Source organism: Dendrobium catenatum, unplaced genomic scaffold (assembly GCF_001605985.2).
Source record: "Dendrobium catenatum unplaced genomic scaffold, ASM160598v2 fragScaff_scaffold_72, whole genome shotgun sequence".
Classification (NCBI taxonomy): domain Eukaryota; kingdom Viridiplantae; phylum Streptophyta; class Magnoliopsida; order Asparagales; family Orchidaceae; genus Dendrobium; species Dendrobium catenatum.
The window spans coordinates 186,275-204,142 of record NW_021318534.1 but is presented as its reverse complement, the minus strand read 5'-3'; the positions used below and the strand labels follow the sequence as shown (position 1 = coordinate 204,142).

At 32.2% G+C, this 17,868-nt stretch overlaps 2 protein-coding genes across 21 annotated transcripts in view; both read left to right on the top strand.

Annotated features, from left to right (window-relative positions):
- Positions 1–9,958, top strand: part of LOC110104664 (probable serine/threonine protein kinase IRE4) — a 50,835-nt gene extending 40,877 nt beyond the window's left edge. For 2 of the 4 annotated variants that reach the window (XM_028695797.1, XM_028695794.1), the window contains exons 14-20: positions 4,640–4,691; positions 4,798–4,854; positions 6,619–6,774; positions 8,513–8,587; positions 8,681–8,762; positions 9,304–9,388; positions 9,515–9,958. In XM_028695797.1, coding sequence (XP_028551630.1) covers positions 4,640–4,691; positions 4,798–4,854; positions 6,619–6,774; positions 8,513–8,587; positions 8,681–8,762; positions 9,304–9,311 — 430 coding nt within the window. In that variant the 3' untranslated portion in view covers positions 9,312–9,388; positions 9,515–9,958. Of the gene's footprint in view, positions 1–4,639; positions 4,692–4,797; positions 4,855–6,618; positions 6,785–8,512; positions 8,588–8,680; positions 8,763–9,303; positions 9,389–9,514 lie in introns of those variants that run through there. The other 2 variants (XM_028695795.1, XM_020833868.2) reach the window with 2 other exon arrangements.
- A 2,188-nt stretch (positions 9,959–12,146) lies between these two features.
- LOC110104675 overlaps positions 12,147–17,868 on the top strand; it is a 31,948-nt gene continuing 26,226 nt past the window's right edge. For 11 of the 17 annotated variants that reach the window (XM_028695774.1, XM_028695771.1, XM_028695769.1 and 8 more), the window contains exon 1: positions 12,249–12,276. In XM_028695774.1, the coding sequence (XP_028551607.1) occupies positions 12,264–12,276 (13 nt within the window). In that variant the 5' untranslated portion in view covers positions 12,249–12,263. Of the gene's footprint in view, positions 12,277–13,964; positions 14,040–17,868 lie in introns of all 17 variants that reach the window. The other 6 variants (XM_028695779.1, XM_028695781.1, XM_020833890.2 and 3 more) reach the window with 5 other exon arrangements.

Here is a 17,868-nt window from a genome sequence, read left to right as displayed (position 1 = left end):
TAGGAGATTAGGGGGGTGAGATTAGAGAGAATCTCTCTTTCTCTAATTTTTGGAGATAGAAAGAGAGAAGGGAAATTTTTCTCTCTATGGAAGGAATTTGGAGGTGTGATGGAGAGGAGAAATGCTTGGGGTGGAGATAAAGCCATTCATGAAGAAATTTTACTCTCATTCTAGAGAGAGAAAATTTTCTCTCTCTAGGTTAAAGAGAGAAAATGAGGGATGGTGAAAATTTTTTTATTGGATGGGTGTAGGATATGTGTAGGAACATTTTTTATGAAGAGATGTGGGTGGTTTGGTGAGTGGATGTGGAGATAAAAAAGAAAATAAAATTAGGGTTTTGTAGGTTTAGAGAAATAGAGGTTGGAGGAAGAAGAAGAAGATGAAGGAGAGGAAGGAGAAGAGAGGGGAAGAGAAAAATGGAAGAAAATGAAAGGAAACATGGAGGGAAGATGAAGTGGAAAGAAAAATGGAGAAGGGGAAGAAGAAGGAAGGAAGAAAAAGAAGAGAGAGAATGGAGAATGGAGGAAGAAGAAGAAGAAGAGAAAGAAAGAGGAGTTACCTTGGCTCTTGGAGGGAGGATGGTGGCCGACCGGTTGGAGAATCGCAAGAGAGGAGATGAGGGGGCGGCTCTAGGCATGAAAGTGTCGTGAGAGTGGCGTGAGAGTGTGAGGGAGTGAGGAGTTATGAGGTTAAGTGGGTATTTAGGGCATTTTTGTTTTTTTTTTATTAAAAGAAATTCCTTTTTTATTTAAAAAGGTTCTCTTTCTCTCTTTTCTAATTTTTTTAATTAAATTGCACTATAAAAATAATAATTTTCTTTATCTCGCATTGAGTTTTTTCGCCGCGTCGCCGCTTTCACAAGTCGTCGTCTTAACTCGCGTGCTCAAAATTTAATTTTTCGCCGACTGGCGACCCCCGTCAATTTTGGGTTTTCGGTCGACGCACGTCGGGTGAGTTTTTGCGCGATTTCGAGCTCTTTTGCTTTCGAAATTCACTTTGCGCGGTCGACTCGATCCCGACACTGGTATTGGGGTCAACATCGGCAACTGGGGGTCCGAACTGAAAAAAAAAACTTTAGGTTAATTTTTTTAGAGGCAGCGCCTTAAATATATGAGGCAAGGCGCGTCCGCCTCAGTAAACTTGAGGCGTAAGCCTCATAAACTGAACTTATTGCATGGGTTTTGAAGCTTAAATGGACCAAATTGCGCTGAGGCGCGCCTTTTATTGTGCAATTTTAAACGTTGAGTGCACGGGTACATTGCATCTCTAGTCAGTGTTATAAGGGAGTGTGCTCCATCAGTCAACATGCACATGCAAATATATCTATCTTAATTATTTCATTCTTATATCATTCATTTACTTTCAATGAAAAATTTGAATTCACTAAATACCACTTATCGTCCATACCAATATGAGCAATCATTGAATATGAGAAAATAAAAATATGTTTTAACTTACAACAATAGCTAAACAAATATGAATAATATCCTTCCATGCATTTAAATTAAGAGAAAGCAAAATAATTACTGTAAATAAAAGACATGATACTTACCTCGAAATGGGATGTCTTAACAATTTACTTTAATCATCCCTCTATCACCATTAGCTTAAATCCTATATAAATACATTCTCATTGTTATACTTGGAATATTATCTAAATCTATTATTAATTTTTACTCTCATAAATTTATGAATCTAACAATTATAATATTAAGTATTATTTTTATGATTTTTATTTTTATACCAAATAAATTTCTTTTTTTCTCTCTCTAATTGCTTATTAAATATACCTAAATACTTCTCATTTTTAATTTAAAATTTGTTCTCCTCACTTTACCATTTAAATATGAATAAAATTATAACTTAATTATTATTAATTTGTACTTTCTTTTTTTTAGAACTTTTTATATTTAATAGCTTCTTGCTTTAATTAAATAATTATATATACTCTCATTCTCTATACAAGTTATTTTTTAACTTATCAAGTATTTATTCTTATAAATCTAATTTATGATTTAATATAATATAAGCTTAATTTATTCCCTATCTAATTTAAAATCTTATATACGAATTTAATTATGCTCTTCGTATAATCATACTCAAAACTAATATTTAGTTTTAATATTTTCTAAATTATAGAAATTAGATTAAACTTTCTTATTAGTATTTACTATTTACAAAATAAATCACTACTTATAAATTTTAATCTTACCTTTCCAAAATGTATGTGCTCGCCGCTCGTTTGATCCTTTTTCCTTGCTTCTGCTCTCACTCTTTTGGTCTCCCTCGTCTCTCCCTCTCAATCCTAATTTATAGGATAGTATAATCCCTTTGACTGAATCGACTCGTTTGCTTCGTTTTTTGCGACCCAAGTGAAAGAAGCATCGCAGTCGATTCAGACTTCTCGCACGACCTTAAGTGTCGAAACGACATGACCCTTCAACATTTTCATCCTCACGTGCTCCAAGTAATGAAAGCTTATTCTTCCGCTTCGTCTTCTTCGAATTCTTCATGATACATGATGATGCAATCAAAAATATGGGAAAACTAAGATTGCAAACAAACTAGCGTATTCCTTTCAAAATTGACAAAACATTAAAAATTAACACAATAGATAGGACACAAAACCTAATAATAACAAATAAAAGGACAAACAACACGTTTTAAACTTTTATATATTTTAGAACGGACAATAATTACCACTCACGATAAACATAATTTTAGAACATAAAAACACCGCTTTTCTTTGATTCAGAAGAAAGATACATATGAGGTGGAACTTGCGGATAGAAAAAAAGAGATTAGAAACCTGAGAAGAAATCAAGAGAGGAGAAGAGAACGGGGAACATAGCTCGCAAGCAATCAAAGAAAAAACCCTCAGGTTTTCTTTCCAAAAAATTATCACATTTTTCATCCTTAAAACAACTGCAAACAACCCAAATATATAGGAGAAGAAAGGGAGCCAAACAACCACTTAGCCGCCCCAATGACCCAATCAAAAAAGAGAAGAAAAAAGTCAGCAGTTACTCACGTCGGGAGCCCAATAGCCAAAAGAAACCAGCCATAAATATATGCATGAACCGAACAAACAGCCAGGGAGCTGAACAGGCAATCCACGGGAAAAATAAGGGAGCCGAACATGCAATCCACGGGCAAAGCAAGGGAACCGAACAGACAAGCAGCCAGCTCCCCATCCCACTTCTTTCCAAACACCAAACAGCAATACACCTCAATGGGCCAAGGCCCTTAAGCCAATTTCAGCCCACCTTTAATTGCCCAAATATGGGTATTGCTTGCTTACATCACATGACCTTGGTTTGGGTATTACATATTGACTCCATAACTGTTTTCCTCTTGCTCATCACCCTCAGACTTTGGTCCTTTTAACAAAATCTAAGAAACCAATAATTTCCTCAATTTACGTAGTATTTTCTGTCACCTACTTAAATTTCAAATAAAAAACAACCTCAAAATGATCACTTCTCATGAAATACCTAAGGCTTAAGTCGATTCGCCAGAAAATAACTTGAAAGATCAGATTTCTACCTCTCAAACCTAGCTTCCAGCCTTTGATTTCTCTTCTTGAACATATGGTTTGAGCTTCTTACAACCTTTACTATCAACTGGTGGGCTTATAGGTTTGAAAATAAGGAAAATGAGTGCTTAAGTGTCCGTCTAAAATATACATACATACATTGATACAGACCTGATGAGGAGCCATGACATCAAGCAAAGCCTTTTGAGGAAATAATCTATTTGAATATAATAAATTTTGATCATGCTTTTTTAGGTAGGTATTGTAACTTTTTTATTGGGACTTAACCTCTTCAACCTCTTATCTTTTTGTGGCCTTCAACCAGTAATTCATTGTTGATTTGGGTTCAACTAACCTAAGCCGAAACATAGTAAACCAATCAGTTCCCAAGTCTTTTGATGCTCGGTAGCCTTATCCAAGTTGGCATCTTATTTAATAATCAAATCTTCCATGTATGATTAGGCTTTTTCCATGTGTCTTGGGTCCAAATGATAGTATGATACTTTTATTTAGTTTCAGGATTTAACTTCAAGTATGATAGATATAGGGATCAATAATATGTGCTTATTGCAGTCATTTTTGTTGTGCATTACGGATAGAAAACAAAATAAAATTAACATCATTTTGATCATAACACTTGGATTATTCCTCGACATGATAAAAAAGATGCGCTTGAGAATTGTTAAAAGATGTTCCTCTAATATTTTCAATGATAATAATATTAGGAAGTTGCTCGATTGTGTTACAGAGGAAGAATATTATATTTTTTAACTTACGTTTCTTTTCTCTTTGCAGTTTTGTCCATTCCTTTTTAACTTAAATCACACTTCTTTCATACCCATTTCTCAATCATTAAGACACCAAAACACGTGATATGAGTATGCGGTGGTAATTATTTTTATGATTATTTGGATATTTAGATTAATGCAAGGTTATTGAAACTTAGGTTTATGACTACTCAAAAACAGCAACCAAATTAAGTGTGAAGTACACTTGGGGCTCTGAAGAGCTTCACATTCACTTTGAATATTTAATATGGGATCATGAAAAGTTGTTATTTTATCAAATATTACTAAATATAAGTATGGAACTCATTTACTGCAGATTACTTGTTCAAGAGCCAAACCTACGACTTGGCGCTAAAGGCGCATCAGAGGTAATCCTAATATTTGCAACAACATTCTTCTATGAGTTTTTAAGTTGTTATGTGGAATTAACCATAGTTTAATACTAAGATATTCATTTTGCTATTGCTCTTTCAGGTGAAAGTGCATCCTTTTTTCAAAGAAATTGATTGGGAGAATCTAGCGCTGCAGAAGGTCTGTACAGAAAATGATTGTGAAGTTGCCACTTGTGTCTAATCTACATCAAACTATTTTTCATCTTCGCAATTTATTTGAGATTAAGCCCTGGCTCTGTTGATGGGAAGAAACTATTTCCCGCCCATTTCCTTTCACAAACTAGTTTGGCCTATGTGAATTCCCAAAATGTGTGGTAGAGTTGCCGATCCTCATCTTCACCAATAAAATTGGGTTAGAAAATTTTTGAGCAAGCTCTACAATTAAGACTTAACTTTTTTAATTTTCAAGAACAAGTCATATCACTTTTGGCATCTTTCTTACATAAGTCTTTTTTATGTCCCTTTGACTTGATGTCTTGCTAAGATGCTGTGAAATTCTTGAAATTTTATTCATATATTTTTAGCATAGTGTTTTACATTCTCTTCAATAGAAGTAGAGCATAAAAACAGTTTACTTAGTTGATATGTTTTTGTCAAAATTGAATCGTTATGGGGAGCAACAGGCCAAAAGCTCATGACTTAAATAGTCTAGGCAGTTTTGTGGGAGGGGTAGCTCGTTCTATTCCATAAATGAAGCCATGCATGGGTTATTGATTGTTTGATTATGAGGAGTACTTGTTTTGAAATAAAAACTTAACTCAGTTCTTGAATTCTGTGGATATCCTTTTTTTAAGGTCTTTGCCCCTTCGAGAATTACCTTTGTTTTGGATTCTCTTATTCAAAGGAACAGAAAATCTACCAACTCAAAATAATTGATAAAAGTTTTCCGTAAGTCTGGTTTCCTAACAATTCATCTTTCTTCAGTTTGTCCATACAAATGGGCGAGCTTGCATAAATTTTAATCTTCTTGTTTGTATTTTTATGGGTCTACTTCAAATTGAGGGTGTCCTCTTTCTATTTCTTCTTTTGCAATTTCCATTTTGCAAACCTGAGCTCCATTGTCTGCTCTCAAGGCTGTTCCTACTATCAAATCCACATCTTACTATTCTTCAAATTTTCTCGTGTAAAATTCTGTTTCCTGTGATTCTGTTCTGCAACTCAAATCTCAATGTCCAAATTTTATATAGTGCCTCTGATCCCACTGTCATTATAGTTGAGGGGCTAAATTAGAGCAACGTTATGATCTAGGACTAAAATGGACATACACAAATAGTTGGGGGACTATTTTGAAATTTAACCCTGGAAACAAAAAATTTCAAAATAGTCCTTTGATGAAAATATCAAATAAATAGCTAGATATGTAGATTGGAATATTTTCTTATTAGTATTTATACTCGACCAAACAACTTAACTAATACATAATGAACTATGTCAATTTTTATTAAAATCATAAATCCAATTATAAATAGCAATTAGGTTATATGTTTAAATCATTACTATCAAGCATATGATTAGTTAAACTTAATTAAAGCTCAATTATGACTTGAGCTTGATAAGAAAATCAATAAATAAGCTTGAACAATATTTTAAAACTATGGTCATGTTCAAACTCGACCCAAATTTAGTAAGAAAATAAATTAACAAGCTTATCGATTCATTTACAAATCTAGTTGCATGTCTAAATGCAGCAAATGTGCTATTATTGGTAATATCTTATGCTACAAATGAGTTAAAGCGCTGTATTTAGGCCATTTGCCTTCTTGCAAAAGCATTTGGCATGGAAATATAAGCAGCATTAACAATATCTAGCGTAGGTTTTTTCCTTTCATTGTATGAGGTGAGGTGTATCATTTTAATTAGTGCTTGTATTTTCATTTAATGAATCTGCTGTTACCATTTGCAGGCTGCTTTTATCCCACATCCTGAAGGTGCAGATGACACAAGTTACTTTATATCACGTCATCCACCTAGTACTTGCCAAATGGAAGACAATGAAAGCTCCGGTGACTTTACCTCAAATGCATATAATGCTAACTTAGACATGGACCCTGTGAGCAATGTTCGTATAAGTTAGTCTTTTTTAGTTATGTGAATTTATTGCAAAAGCTTGTCTTAAGATCCAGTTCTTGATTATTTTGAAACGCATTAAATCAATACACCTAGATTCTTTCATCTTGCATTGGAACAGATAGACAACGCTGCATCAAGGGTTAGAGTTGATAACATTGCCACCTAGCAATTTCCAGGATTTAGTATGCTATTTGACAATATTATTGTTTAAAATTAATTTCCCAAGGTAAGCTACGTGTCACAACCTATGCCGGAGGCTCGAATTAACGAGTTGGAAACAAACGATCGAACGGTTGATTAAAATTTTCAATTATTCACTATTTCCAATACATAGAAAGAGCTACTAAAATCTCAAAATTTGAAACAAAATAAAATATTATAAATATCTTTCTTCTGTTGCGCCACGTCAATGATATACATTCTCTTCTCTTTTTACTCATTTTAGTTAATTGAATTATACATGCGAATGTTTTTCAATGAAAAGGGTAAGTCATAAAATAACTTAGTGAGTATAGTAACACAAGGAATCATGAATAATATGCATGCTCAATTTAAATACTAAAGTAATTCTAGTTAATCATTCATTTCATGACCTTCAATGTGATGAAGATATTATATCTTTATATCCTTTCTCTTAAATAATACAACTATCACATGAGTCACCATCTAAATATAATATCAATGAAAATACTCCTTTTTCATTTACTTTTTCTTTTTCATAATCTTATTGGTACAATGCGTCCCCAGCCAATACTATAAGCAGTGTGCTCTATTAGTCAGCATGCACATTCAAGCATAACTATCTTAACCAATTCATTCATATATCATTCATTTACTTTCTATGAAAAATGTGAATAAAAAATCACTTATCGTCCATACCAAATACCAATAGGAGCAATCATTGAACACTGAGAAAATAAAAACATCTTTTAACTTGCAACAATAACTAAATAAATATGAAAAATATATTTCAATGAATTTAATTTAAGAGAAAGCAAAATCATTACTGTAAATAAAAGACATGATACTCACCTTGTTCATATGTTTTAAAGTTCCGCTCTTACTCTGTTGTCGATATGATTAACGCCAATAAAAATAATTCACAAACTCTCTTACTCGGTTTTAAATATTACTTAACATCTTAATTGCCTTATGTTATTGAATTTTTTAATTATATTTACTTATCTCTCTATATATTACTAAAATTAAAAGTAATATTCATAACCTAATAATTATTAAATAATCTTTTAAATAACTTCCAATCTTTTACTTATCCTTTTCTCAAGTATATAGAAGGTCAACAGACCATATCGCTTTGTGTAGATTTCAATGGTTTTGGTTTTCAGCACTTCTAAAAATGCTGAAAAATGGCTAATTAGATGCTAATTATGTTGTCTTTCTGAATGGGAATTATCGGTTAAGGGCCAAATCTCTCTCTCTATATATATATAATTCAAAACCAATTGAACTATTACATGCTGGTGTTCAAAGGGGCATTTCTTGTATATTGTTTTGCCTTGAATAGATGAGAGCTCATTGTCATGCTTTAAAATTCAATAAAAGTAAAAAAAAATAGTTAATTTATGTTTGTTGTCGTCTTTCCTTTTGCCTCTCTGTTCCTGTCCTTTATCTATTTATTTATTTATTTATTTTGTTATTTTCAATGCCGACCCCACATAGTGGAACAAAGGTTTGATGTTATTGTTGTTGTATTTTGTTATTTTCAGGTTGATCAAAAAAATGAAATGAAGTTTGACGCAAAAGTCAGACTAGATCTTGCCTCTCTCAATTTTTCGTTCAAGGTAATTTATTTGTTTAATGAAGTTAACCTTGTCATATACATTTTTTTTTCCTTACCATTCAGCTTGAAGATGACTTCTGAGATTTCCATGCAGAATCTTTCACAATTGGCGTCAATGAATTTTGATGTCCTAGTTCAAAATGGGAAAGCTTTCAAGGGCCCTTCCCAAGTCAAAGGTTCAACCTCTTAAACTCGCCAATATTTGTATCTTTTTAGTAAACACAAAACAAATATATTCCTTAAGCAACCATTACCTTATATATAAGTAAAATAACAATATATAACTAATATCAGTGAACCAAACCCTTTAATTATATTGCCATAATGTTGCCTAAACTTAATTAAGAAAATCCCGTGTGTTGATTTCTCTACTCCCATATTTTTTCCAGGGGAAATTATTAGGTCCGGACACCAAACCTAGAGATACGTCCGGACGTCAATAAAATGTCGACACATGGAGTGGACACGTGGATATTCAATATGTTTAATGTGTCCGCGGAACTTTAAGCCAAGCGCACCAAAAGCGAAACTAAAGCTCAGGTAAAGCGCAGTCAAAGCGAAACTAAAGCGCAAATAAAACGCACAAAAAAAGCACGACTAAAGTGCACTCAATGTGTCAAATTTTTAGTGGATGTCCGGACGTATCTCTACATCAGGTGTCCGAACCTAATACTTTTTCCTCTTCCAGATACTTATTTTTCTTATTCATGTGCTTAGATGAATGAAGATGGTGAAAAGGAGCTCGATATGCAAGGCCGGTCACATATTGCCCCTCTTCATTGATCATTTGCGCAATTCAAGGGTAGGCTTGAGAAAATTTTATAAGTTTGTAATTTGAAAAACATGATTAAGCAAATTTTATTACGTTTTGAAACATGATTTCTAACCTCAAGCAACCAAATTTTATTATGTTTTGAATATTTTGCAGTTCTCATCAATGAATTATGATCTCGTTCAATGGGTGAAAGCTTCCAAGTTTCCTTCCAAGGGAAGGGAAAGTGGCAGACCTCGTAGTGGCAGCATTTTTGTGAATAGCAATCATTCTTGTTCTCAACACAGCCAGTTTTTCCATGTCCACAAAGCCCATCACCAGAACATTTTCATTGTATTTGATTCTTGGGAGGAACTTACAGGTTCCCATAAACGATTGAGGGGGGACTTCTTTTTCTTCATATGAGTTCTCTGTATTTTCGATTCTCCTGTCTCCTCTCTGGAAGAGTGAAATCGCTCCCCAAAGAAATTTACACTAATAAATCAATGTAGGGTTCACTTCGCTACTGTCACAATCACATTTCCCTAATAAAATCACATCGCACTCTATCACTTTTATTGAACCATCTGAACAAAATTGGTTCTAAATTTATTTTTGTTTTTTCTTTTGTGTAATTTCGTTTGGGAAGTATAGCAGCACTTATGCTAGCATTGGCCTCAATTTTGGGTGAAATTATTAGCTGCTGACATCGAACGCCTTTCAAAGCCCAATGAAAATGCGTCACGTCATCCCTACTCGGTACCGTGGCTCGGTACTGAGCTCGGTATTGCTCTGCACCTTATTGGTTTCTGGACGATAAGCTGTGTCCGGTATCTGCACAGAATAATCTCTCCAAATTTGGTTCTCTTTTTTAACCCTCCAGGCCTGGAACTTTTATTCTATCCAGTGAACGTATGCAGAGGAAGGTTCAGTTTTAGGCAAAAAAGTGTCTGTACCGAGTTTTTCGCGCCTGTACCGAGTTTTTTGCCTAAAATCGAACCTTCCTCTGCGTATGTTCACTCGATAAAATAAAAGTTCCCAGGCCTGTATTATATCTGGGGACAAAATCATTTCTTCAGAACATATCTACAAGTCTTTCCAGAATGATGTGCCCAAAATTTAGCTCTAACTTGCTCTGTCAAATCATGAAAGTCTGGCTGCAGAACTGTGAGCTTTACTTGATATGACTTCAAAGTCAGATTTGATTAATGCTTTGTTTGTGATGGCTTTCATGTTGTTTTTTAAAGCAATTTTTTAGTAAAAATTTAAAATTTTTTAATATAAAGTAGCTTTAAGAAGCAGTAAGAAAGTTGTCTCAAACAAAATTTAAGTATGACTTTTATATGTTTTTTCAGATAAAAATGGCTAAATTGTATTCGAATTATTGGTGATTTACCCATCTTAGTAAAGAAGTAAATACATAAATAACATAAGAATTTACTAGATGTTATTTATAGATATTTTTGGGAAAACAATAATAATAAAAGTAAATATTTTATTTAAATAAAGTGAATTAGCAAGAACGAGTAACTCATATCGTTAATAGCTTAATGATCTTATAATTAGATGACCTTGGATTCTTTTCATCAAGTCACCGAAGTTGATTAAAAACATGTAGGATGTAGAAAGCATTTGGTCTTTCAATTAATATCTTGAGGCTTTTAAATACTCTTCAAGTACCTAATTTTGATTCATTTGAGCTCAAATCGGATCACTTATGACGTTGATGAGTTTGTTTCATCGAGACATTCAATTTGACTATATGCTGGCCAAAATTAGTATTTGGATGATCATTAATTTAATTGTGAAAGTTATAAATACAAATATTATCTTGAGATTCATGTTGATCAAGTGAATTTTATGAGGACGTATCAAGTGAAATAATTATAGCTAAAAAATTTATGGTAGTAGATAAGTAGAGCATTTTATATGTTAGCATATATAAAGATTCATCACGTATATAGATGCATCATAATTTTTAAGTAAAAACCCCAAAAAGGTAGCAATAATGGGGCTTGGCCATAGTTTTTTTTTTCCACTATTGGTCAAGCCCCATTGTTGTTACCTTTTTTGGAGTTTTCATTTAAAAATTATGATCCATCTATATGCGCGATGAATTTTTGTATATACTAAATTATTAAATACTATACTACCATAAGTTTTCAACTCTCGAAGCAGTTTTTAGCAATTTTTTTTTCAAAATAATGATAAAATAAAAATTATGATTGCAATATGAATAATAAAATTTATTTCAAATAAAATCTTAAAATCTAAGCCTTTCATGTTTGGATGGACAATATATTCACAATTTTAATTTATTTATCCAACCCGAATGATCTTAAATGGGGAAGATCCGGTCCAGGAGTGAAACGGCTTTAGGCGCCAGCTCTCAGAAAGCATGAATTTTTATTGCGTCCTCCCACCTGACGTAGAGATACGTCCTCCCACCGCCAAAAAACTCGGTTTTTGCTCGATATTGCTAGGTATTATTTGATAATAACGAGGAATATCATCATGTGAAGACCAATACCGAGTTATACCGAGCTGTACCGAGCAATACAAAAAAATACCGAGTTCTTTCTAGGAAAAACTAGGTTTTTTTTTTGTATTGCTCGGTATAGCTCGATATAACTCGGTATTGGTCTTCACATGATGATATTCCTCATTATTGTTTGGTATTGCTAATTTTTTAGCGCAAATTTAGCTCTAAAAGGACGTATCTCTACGTCAGGTGGGAGGATGCAATAAAAATTCGACAAGCACAAGTTAGCTTTTAGCTACGAGAATCTTCGGTCCACGTTAAAGTTTTATGCTTCTGCGGATCACCAGAAAGCTGTCTCCAGACTTCCCCTCTCCTTACTAAACTGCGCTGGTTCACTTCTGTGACAGTGAGGCTCTGCTGCGAATTGCCGAATAAAAAAATTAAATGGAGAAATCAGGTGAGTGGTGAAGTTATGCGCAGTTATTTGATATAGTGAATCATTGAAATTTCTCTCAGAAGCTGTGCGATTTAGCTGTTTCTTTTCATCTCTGTTTGGCAATCAAACTCTAGGGTTTTGCTGCTCGGTTCATGTTGTGGAATTGGTTAAAAATTGCTGATTGGTTTCGAAGTTCAGTTTTAATTTTTATTGCAGTTCCCGATGTATTGCTATTGTGAATGTTCTACTTTTTCCGCTTTGTGTTCTGTGGATCCCGTTTTGATTGCTATGTTGTGTGGTTTTTTATGATTCTTGATAAGTATGGCATTCATTTGTATATTTTATAATATTGAGTTTTTGATGAAGTTTGATCTTTATCGTCCAGGTAGAGTTGGGGAGTAATTGTGTCAGTATATTTTCTTAGTTAATTCAGGGCACGGTTTCAAGTGTAAAAGATGATGGGAAACGGATTTAAGTAATTGCTATTCTCTTCTATTGCATGTTTTGAGAGTATCGACAATAAGGTTATATTTTGATGTGCTACAATTTGGATGGCGAACACTAAGGGATCATAAAGAACTAGGCTGGATGTAGTATAAATGCAATTTTAAGATTGATGTGCCGTGAAAAGCTTGGGAAAGTGTTGTATGAGGTGAGTATGTTTGAGGAACTGTGTAAATAGCACCTGCAGAAGACGAGGCCGTTGAAATTGAATAGAGATTTTTTTACAGCATAATGCGTATGTCAAAACCATGTTTTGTTGTAGCAGATAGAGTTGATGCGAAAAGGATAGGAAGAGAAAGTGCCGTGTGAATGCTAACATGCTGTCAAAAGCTTTTCATAAGGATTCTATCAAAATATGATTAGCAGCAATTCATGCTACTCTTTGGTGGCAGGCAACACTCCTATATAATTTAAATATGTTTAAAGTTCTATAACTCTTCTATTTCTCTCTTTGTACCAATGTTGTTCAAGCACACAGAATTCTTCAACTTTTAGCGATTATGGAAAACTATGTACTTGTTTCTAGCTATTTTGCTGTATAAATTTTGTTTTCTTTAGCAGTGTTCTACATTTTTCTTAAGGTTTTCAGTTTTGTTGCTTATCAAATTTTACATGCTAGAATTGTCTTGAATTTCCTTTTCTTTTACCTTTTTTAGACCATTTGCAAGATTTTATTTTTAGTGGTTTCACATCAAATATATGCTATTACCAATTGTTTTAGTGATTGTAGCATCATAAGTTAATATCTATTACTTTCATGCATATTACAATGTCTTGCAGTTGGTTCATCAACATCATCACTAGCATTATCTCCCACTATTTGGGTTTGGCTTTATGAACTTTTGTCTACTTGGTCATGTTGACTGTTGCTTGTGATGTTAAACCATTTCTTCACAAAATATTTTGAACAAAATTTATCCATTTTACCGTAGTTCTAGTATATGTATTTCTATCATTCATTATATATGTCCAAATTATTTAAGTCTTTTTTCAACTACCTCGTATTCATAGATGTGACTATAGCTCTTCTACTAACATAATCATTTCTTAATCTATGCTCTGAAATTTTTCACTCTCCCATCTTAACATTCTTATTTCTTTCATGTTCAACTTATCTATCAACAACTTTTTTAACACCAAATTCTCGAATCCATATGACATTGTCAGGCTATTTGCGGTTTAATTATTACTATTATTATGTGCAGGAAGGTGAGGACAATTTTAGAAAAAATCACCTTTAAGGCTCCATGATATTCTTTCATTGCAATGGTATTTTTAAGGTACTCCATTTTAACCAACTAGCCTTAATTCTAAAAATTATATTCTTATTTATTTCATAAAGTAGGATTTTTATAGTTAAGAATACGCATGTCTGTACAAAAGGGAAAAGCTAGCATTGTTGATTGTTGGAATATACGTTAGGTGGGTTTTATGAAATTTAAAATTAAAATTGTAGCATGCTTTTATCAAAATTTTGTCTTAATACATGACAATTTAGGGTTAGAGTTTTTTTATACAAGTGGAATGATGTATCTAGATTGCATAAAAGACTTAAAATTCACATATCACAATCCTTTAAATACACAAAAAATTGATTTCTTTAAATGAAAATCAAATCATACGAGAATTAGAATTGAAATGATAATGCAATGAATGAATAAACCCAAAGAAATTCAAAACACACAAAATAAGTGAGAAATTACAATTTATTCACTATAATTAGTATTCTAGCTATAAAATTGGAATAAAATATGGATTTTTAACAAGCCGATAATAAAATATGTAGAAAAAAAATTCCTTCAACGAAAGAATTCACAAAAGACATTTGTCTCATGTCGGTATAAGGAAATGTTTTATCTCATAATTATGTAGCCATCTGATATTGTACTTGATTGAATTTCACATCTAAATTCATGCACGCAGTAGAAAAAAAAAATGTAAATCCCCTTTATATTTTTGCATACAACCCATAACAGGTAGGAGTAAGGCATGGCACAGTAGAGGACCATTACAACTGCAAGCATCAATAACAATAGCAAAGGCCATATAAGGCACAGGAGAAGAAAAGAAATCATAACCTCAATAGGAAAAGAAGGGGGCAACTATGGTCGACAGAGCAGTGTTGTAATCTTGAAGAACAGTGAGAATGGCGGTTACAGCCCTGCAGCAATTTGTTGGTCTAGGAAAAATTTGACTTTAATAAATTGAGCTTACAAAATTCATGAAACAAATCTTGACATAAATGTTATGCTTCCTGCAACGCAAGTCATGTGTCATCATTAATATGGTGTCATGGCAATGAATAAGATATCCATAGAATCTACCATCAACAATCAAGATAATCATTAATCTCATCATCTAAGATAGATTAAAGAGGCAGGTGTATAGATTGTCTAGTAGAGCGTTAAATGCAAATTTGCTAGGAGATGGAAAGAGAGAAGAATTTATAAAATTGATTTTGATTTCGTGAAATAATGTCAAATCGTATGTATTGAAAATTGGATTAATATCATTTTTTTCTTTTGAATTTTCAATTTGTAGGTGTTAGTTTCAATATGCAAAGTGGAAATTAAAGTAGTGTTTTTACTAGCTAGAGACAAATTTATATGCATACAATAGTTATTAAAATTTACCAAATTTAAACCACATCAAATAATACATTTTTAACAAATATAATGGTACATTAATGATAGTAATTTTTGGCCATTTGAAAGCAAAAAAATCAAGGATAAAAATGATATAAATAATAAAGTGATGTAAAAATACTTAAAAATAGGAAATATACTCGTGAGAATGATTGACCAAATAGGATGGAAAGGCTAAGGCAATTGGAAAAAAGAGAGTGTGAAGATGAAGCGTTGAGAAGCATTCTCAAGAAGAATGTTGGAGCATGAAGTTACTAGTGTCAACTGCCAACAATAAGAATTAATGAAAAGTGAATAAGAGCTAGTGGGGGAGTAAGTGCGAAGAAAAGAACCACTAAGACTAGACCAACTCTTGTGGGAGTGAATGAAAAACCAACTCAATGAGTTAGAGAAATAGTGGGGAGAAGCAAATGATCATACATAGTTATTATGGTACTAAATAGAACCATAATATAAGGATTTCACTTCGAGAGGGAGCCAAGCTCACAATGCTATGGCATGACGCAGTGAACAATATGACAAATGTGCTTTGTTGCGAGCTTGCACTTCACAGGCATGCTATACATATGCTCATTGCATCGCTTCACTTTGCTCCTAAGCTGTTCTTTTAACTACACTGAAGCAAGTATCATGCATATAATCTAGTCACACAAACCTCTTCAAAAAACACCAGTCCAAATGACTTAAAAATCAACTGTGATGAATTATTCTTTTTTAGGATTAACATGATGGATGAAATTTTTTAAATTTATTTTAAAACATTAGATATTAAAATTTCATAAAATATCACCCTATGGTTGTTTTATGAATTGGTATGCAAGTTGACTAACATCCAACCAAAAAGTCAATACCAATTTGTCCATTTGAAGTACATATGACTTTCATTGCTAAGTCATCAAGTGTTACCTTCCATTTTGCTTATTTGATGCATTAAGTGCAATATAAATAATTGATTCAATTTCAAAATCAGGCGTAGCCTCGATTTCCATAATGAATTTTGGTTCATATTTGATTTCATTCTCATTTTCCTTTTCATATTCAAACTTTGGATCTTGATTAAACATATATTTAGGTTCATTCTAATACACACGTGGTGGGATAACGGATTGATATTGTTGTAGTAATATGTTCTAATGTAGATGTATATTAAGATTCAAAGATATTAAATGTTGATTTGTATTTAAACTGCAAATAAATTTCTATAGTTAATATATCTTCAAAAGAATATTAATGAACTACAATCTCGTTAATAAACTCATTCACTATGCATGATTCTTGCATTGGTGTATTTTCAATAAACTTTAAATGAGATATTTCTAAGTTTTTCCTATGAATAATCATAGATGTAAGTCTTAATAGGAGAATAGTTGTAACATTTCTCAATTTTTGAAGTTATGCATAAAGTTTCATTTAATACTTTTGGTGAATTGTAGCTTAATTCATCCATAAATTGGCGCTTAAAATCTTTAGTAAAACATATAATAATAACTATATAATCTAAAGACAAATAATGCTTATCAGCCTTAGCTACAAGTTTTGTAAGCCTCATATGATACTTAGATACATAATATTTACATTCTATTTATCTTGTTTACAATTGTTAAATTAATCATGCTTTGATCCTTATATTCACCAAATGATAAGGATTACTCTTTAAGTCTATGTTTTATATCAACTCATGATGACTAAGCAAAAACACTTTGACATAATGATTGAGCATGCTCCACTCTTTTTAATTTAACATATTCAACTTAGTAGGAATCAATTAAATTGAATTAAAAAAGCTTCTAAATTATCAATCCAAATTGAAAATCTTCCAAGATTATACCTTGATCAAATTCAAGAATATATCTTATCATTTAATAGATCCATCATAATCATTAATACAAAGCATGCATAATTTAAAATCATCAAAAGAGGCTACAAGCTTTGAATAATTTTATAGAAAACTTACACATACTTGAAGACTTTTGTGTACATCATTTGCATTCTTTTCTATTTTATATCTCAAATTTGTACACCCATCCATAAAACTAGAGTATAGAATAAATTAGGTAACATGCTTATGATCCTGCCTGCTCCTTTATTTTTTTAAATAAAAATAATCATCATAATATATGATAAGTTAAACGCGCAGCGCAGCGAGATAAACAATTCTAATATAAAGTTCAATTATCAAAGAAAGAAACAATAATACTCATGTTTGTCTTTTGAACTAACTTGAGTATTTTTTATTATAGATTTAACTAGCTTAACGTTGTGATAAATTTTAAAGAAAAACTTGTTTTGATATTCAAATCAATAAAGCAGTTAATTTTAAGCAAGGAGTTTTAGTATTTGTAAGAAAATGAAGTGCATCTTTCAAGTGTTAAATCATGAATTGCACTTTACTTATCAATTACTTGTCACTTTCATTTTTTATTTTCATTATTATTTGTTAATTTCTAAGAAATGACATATAATG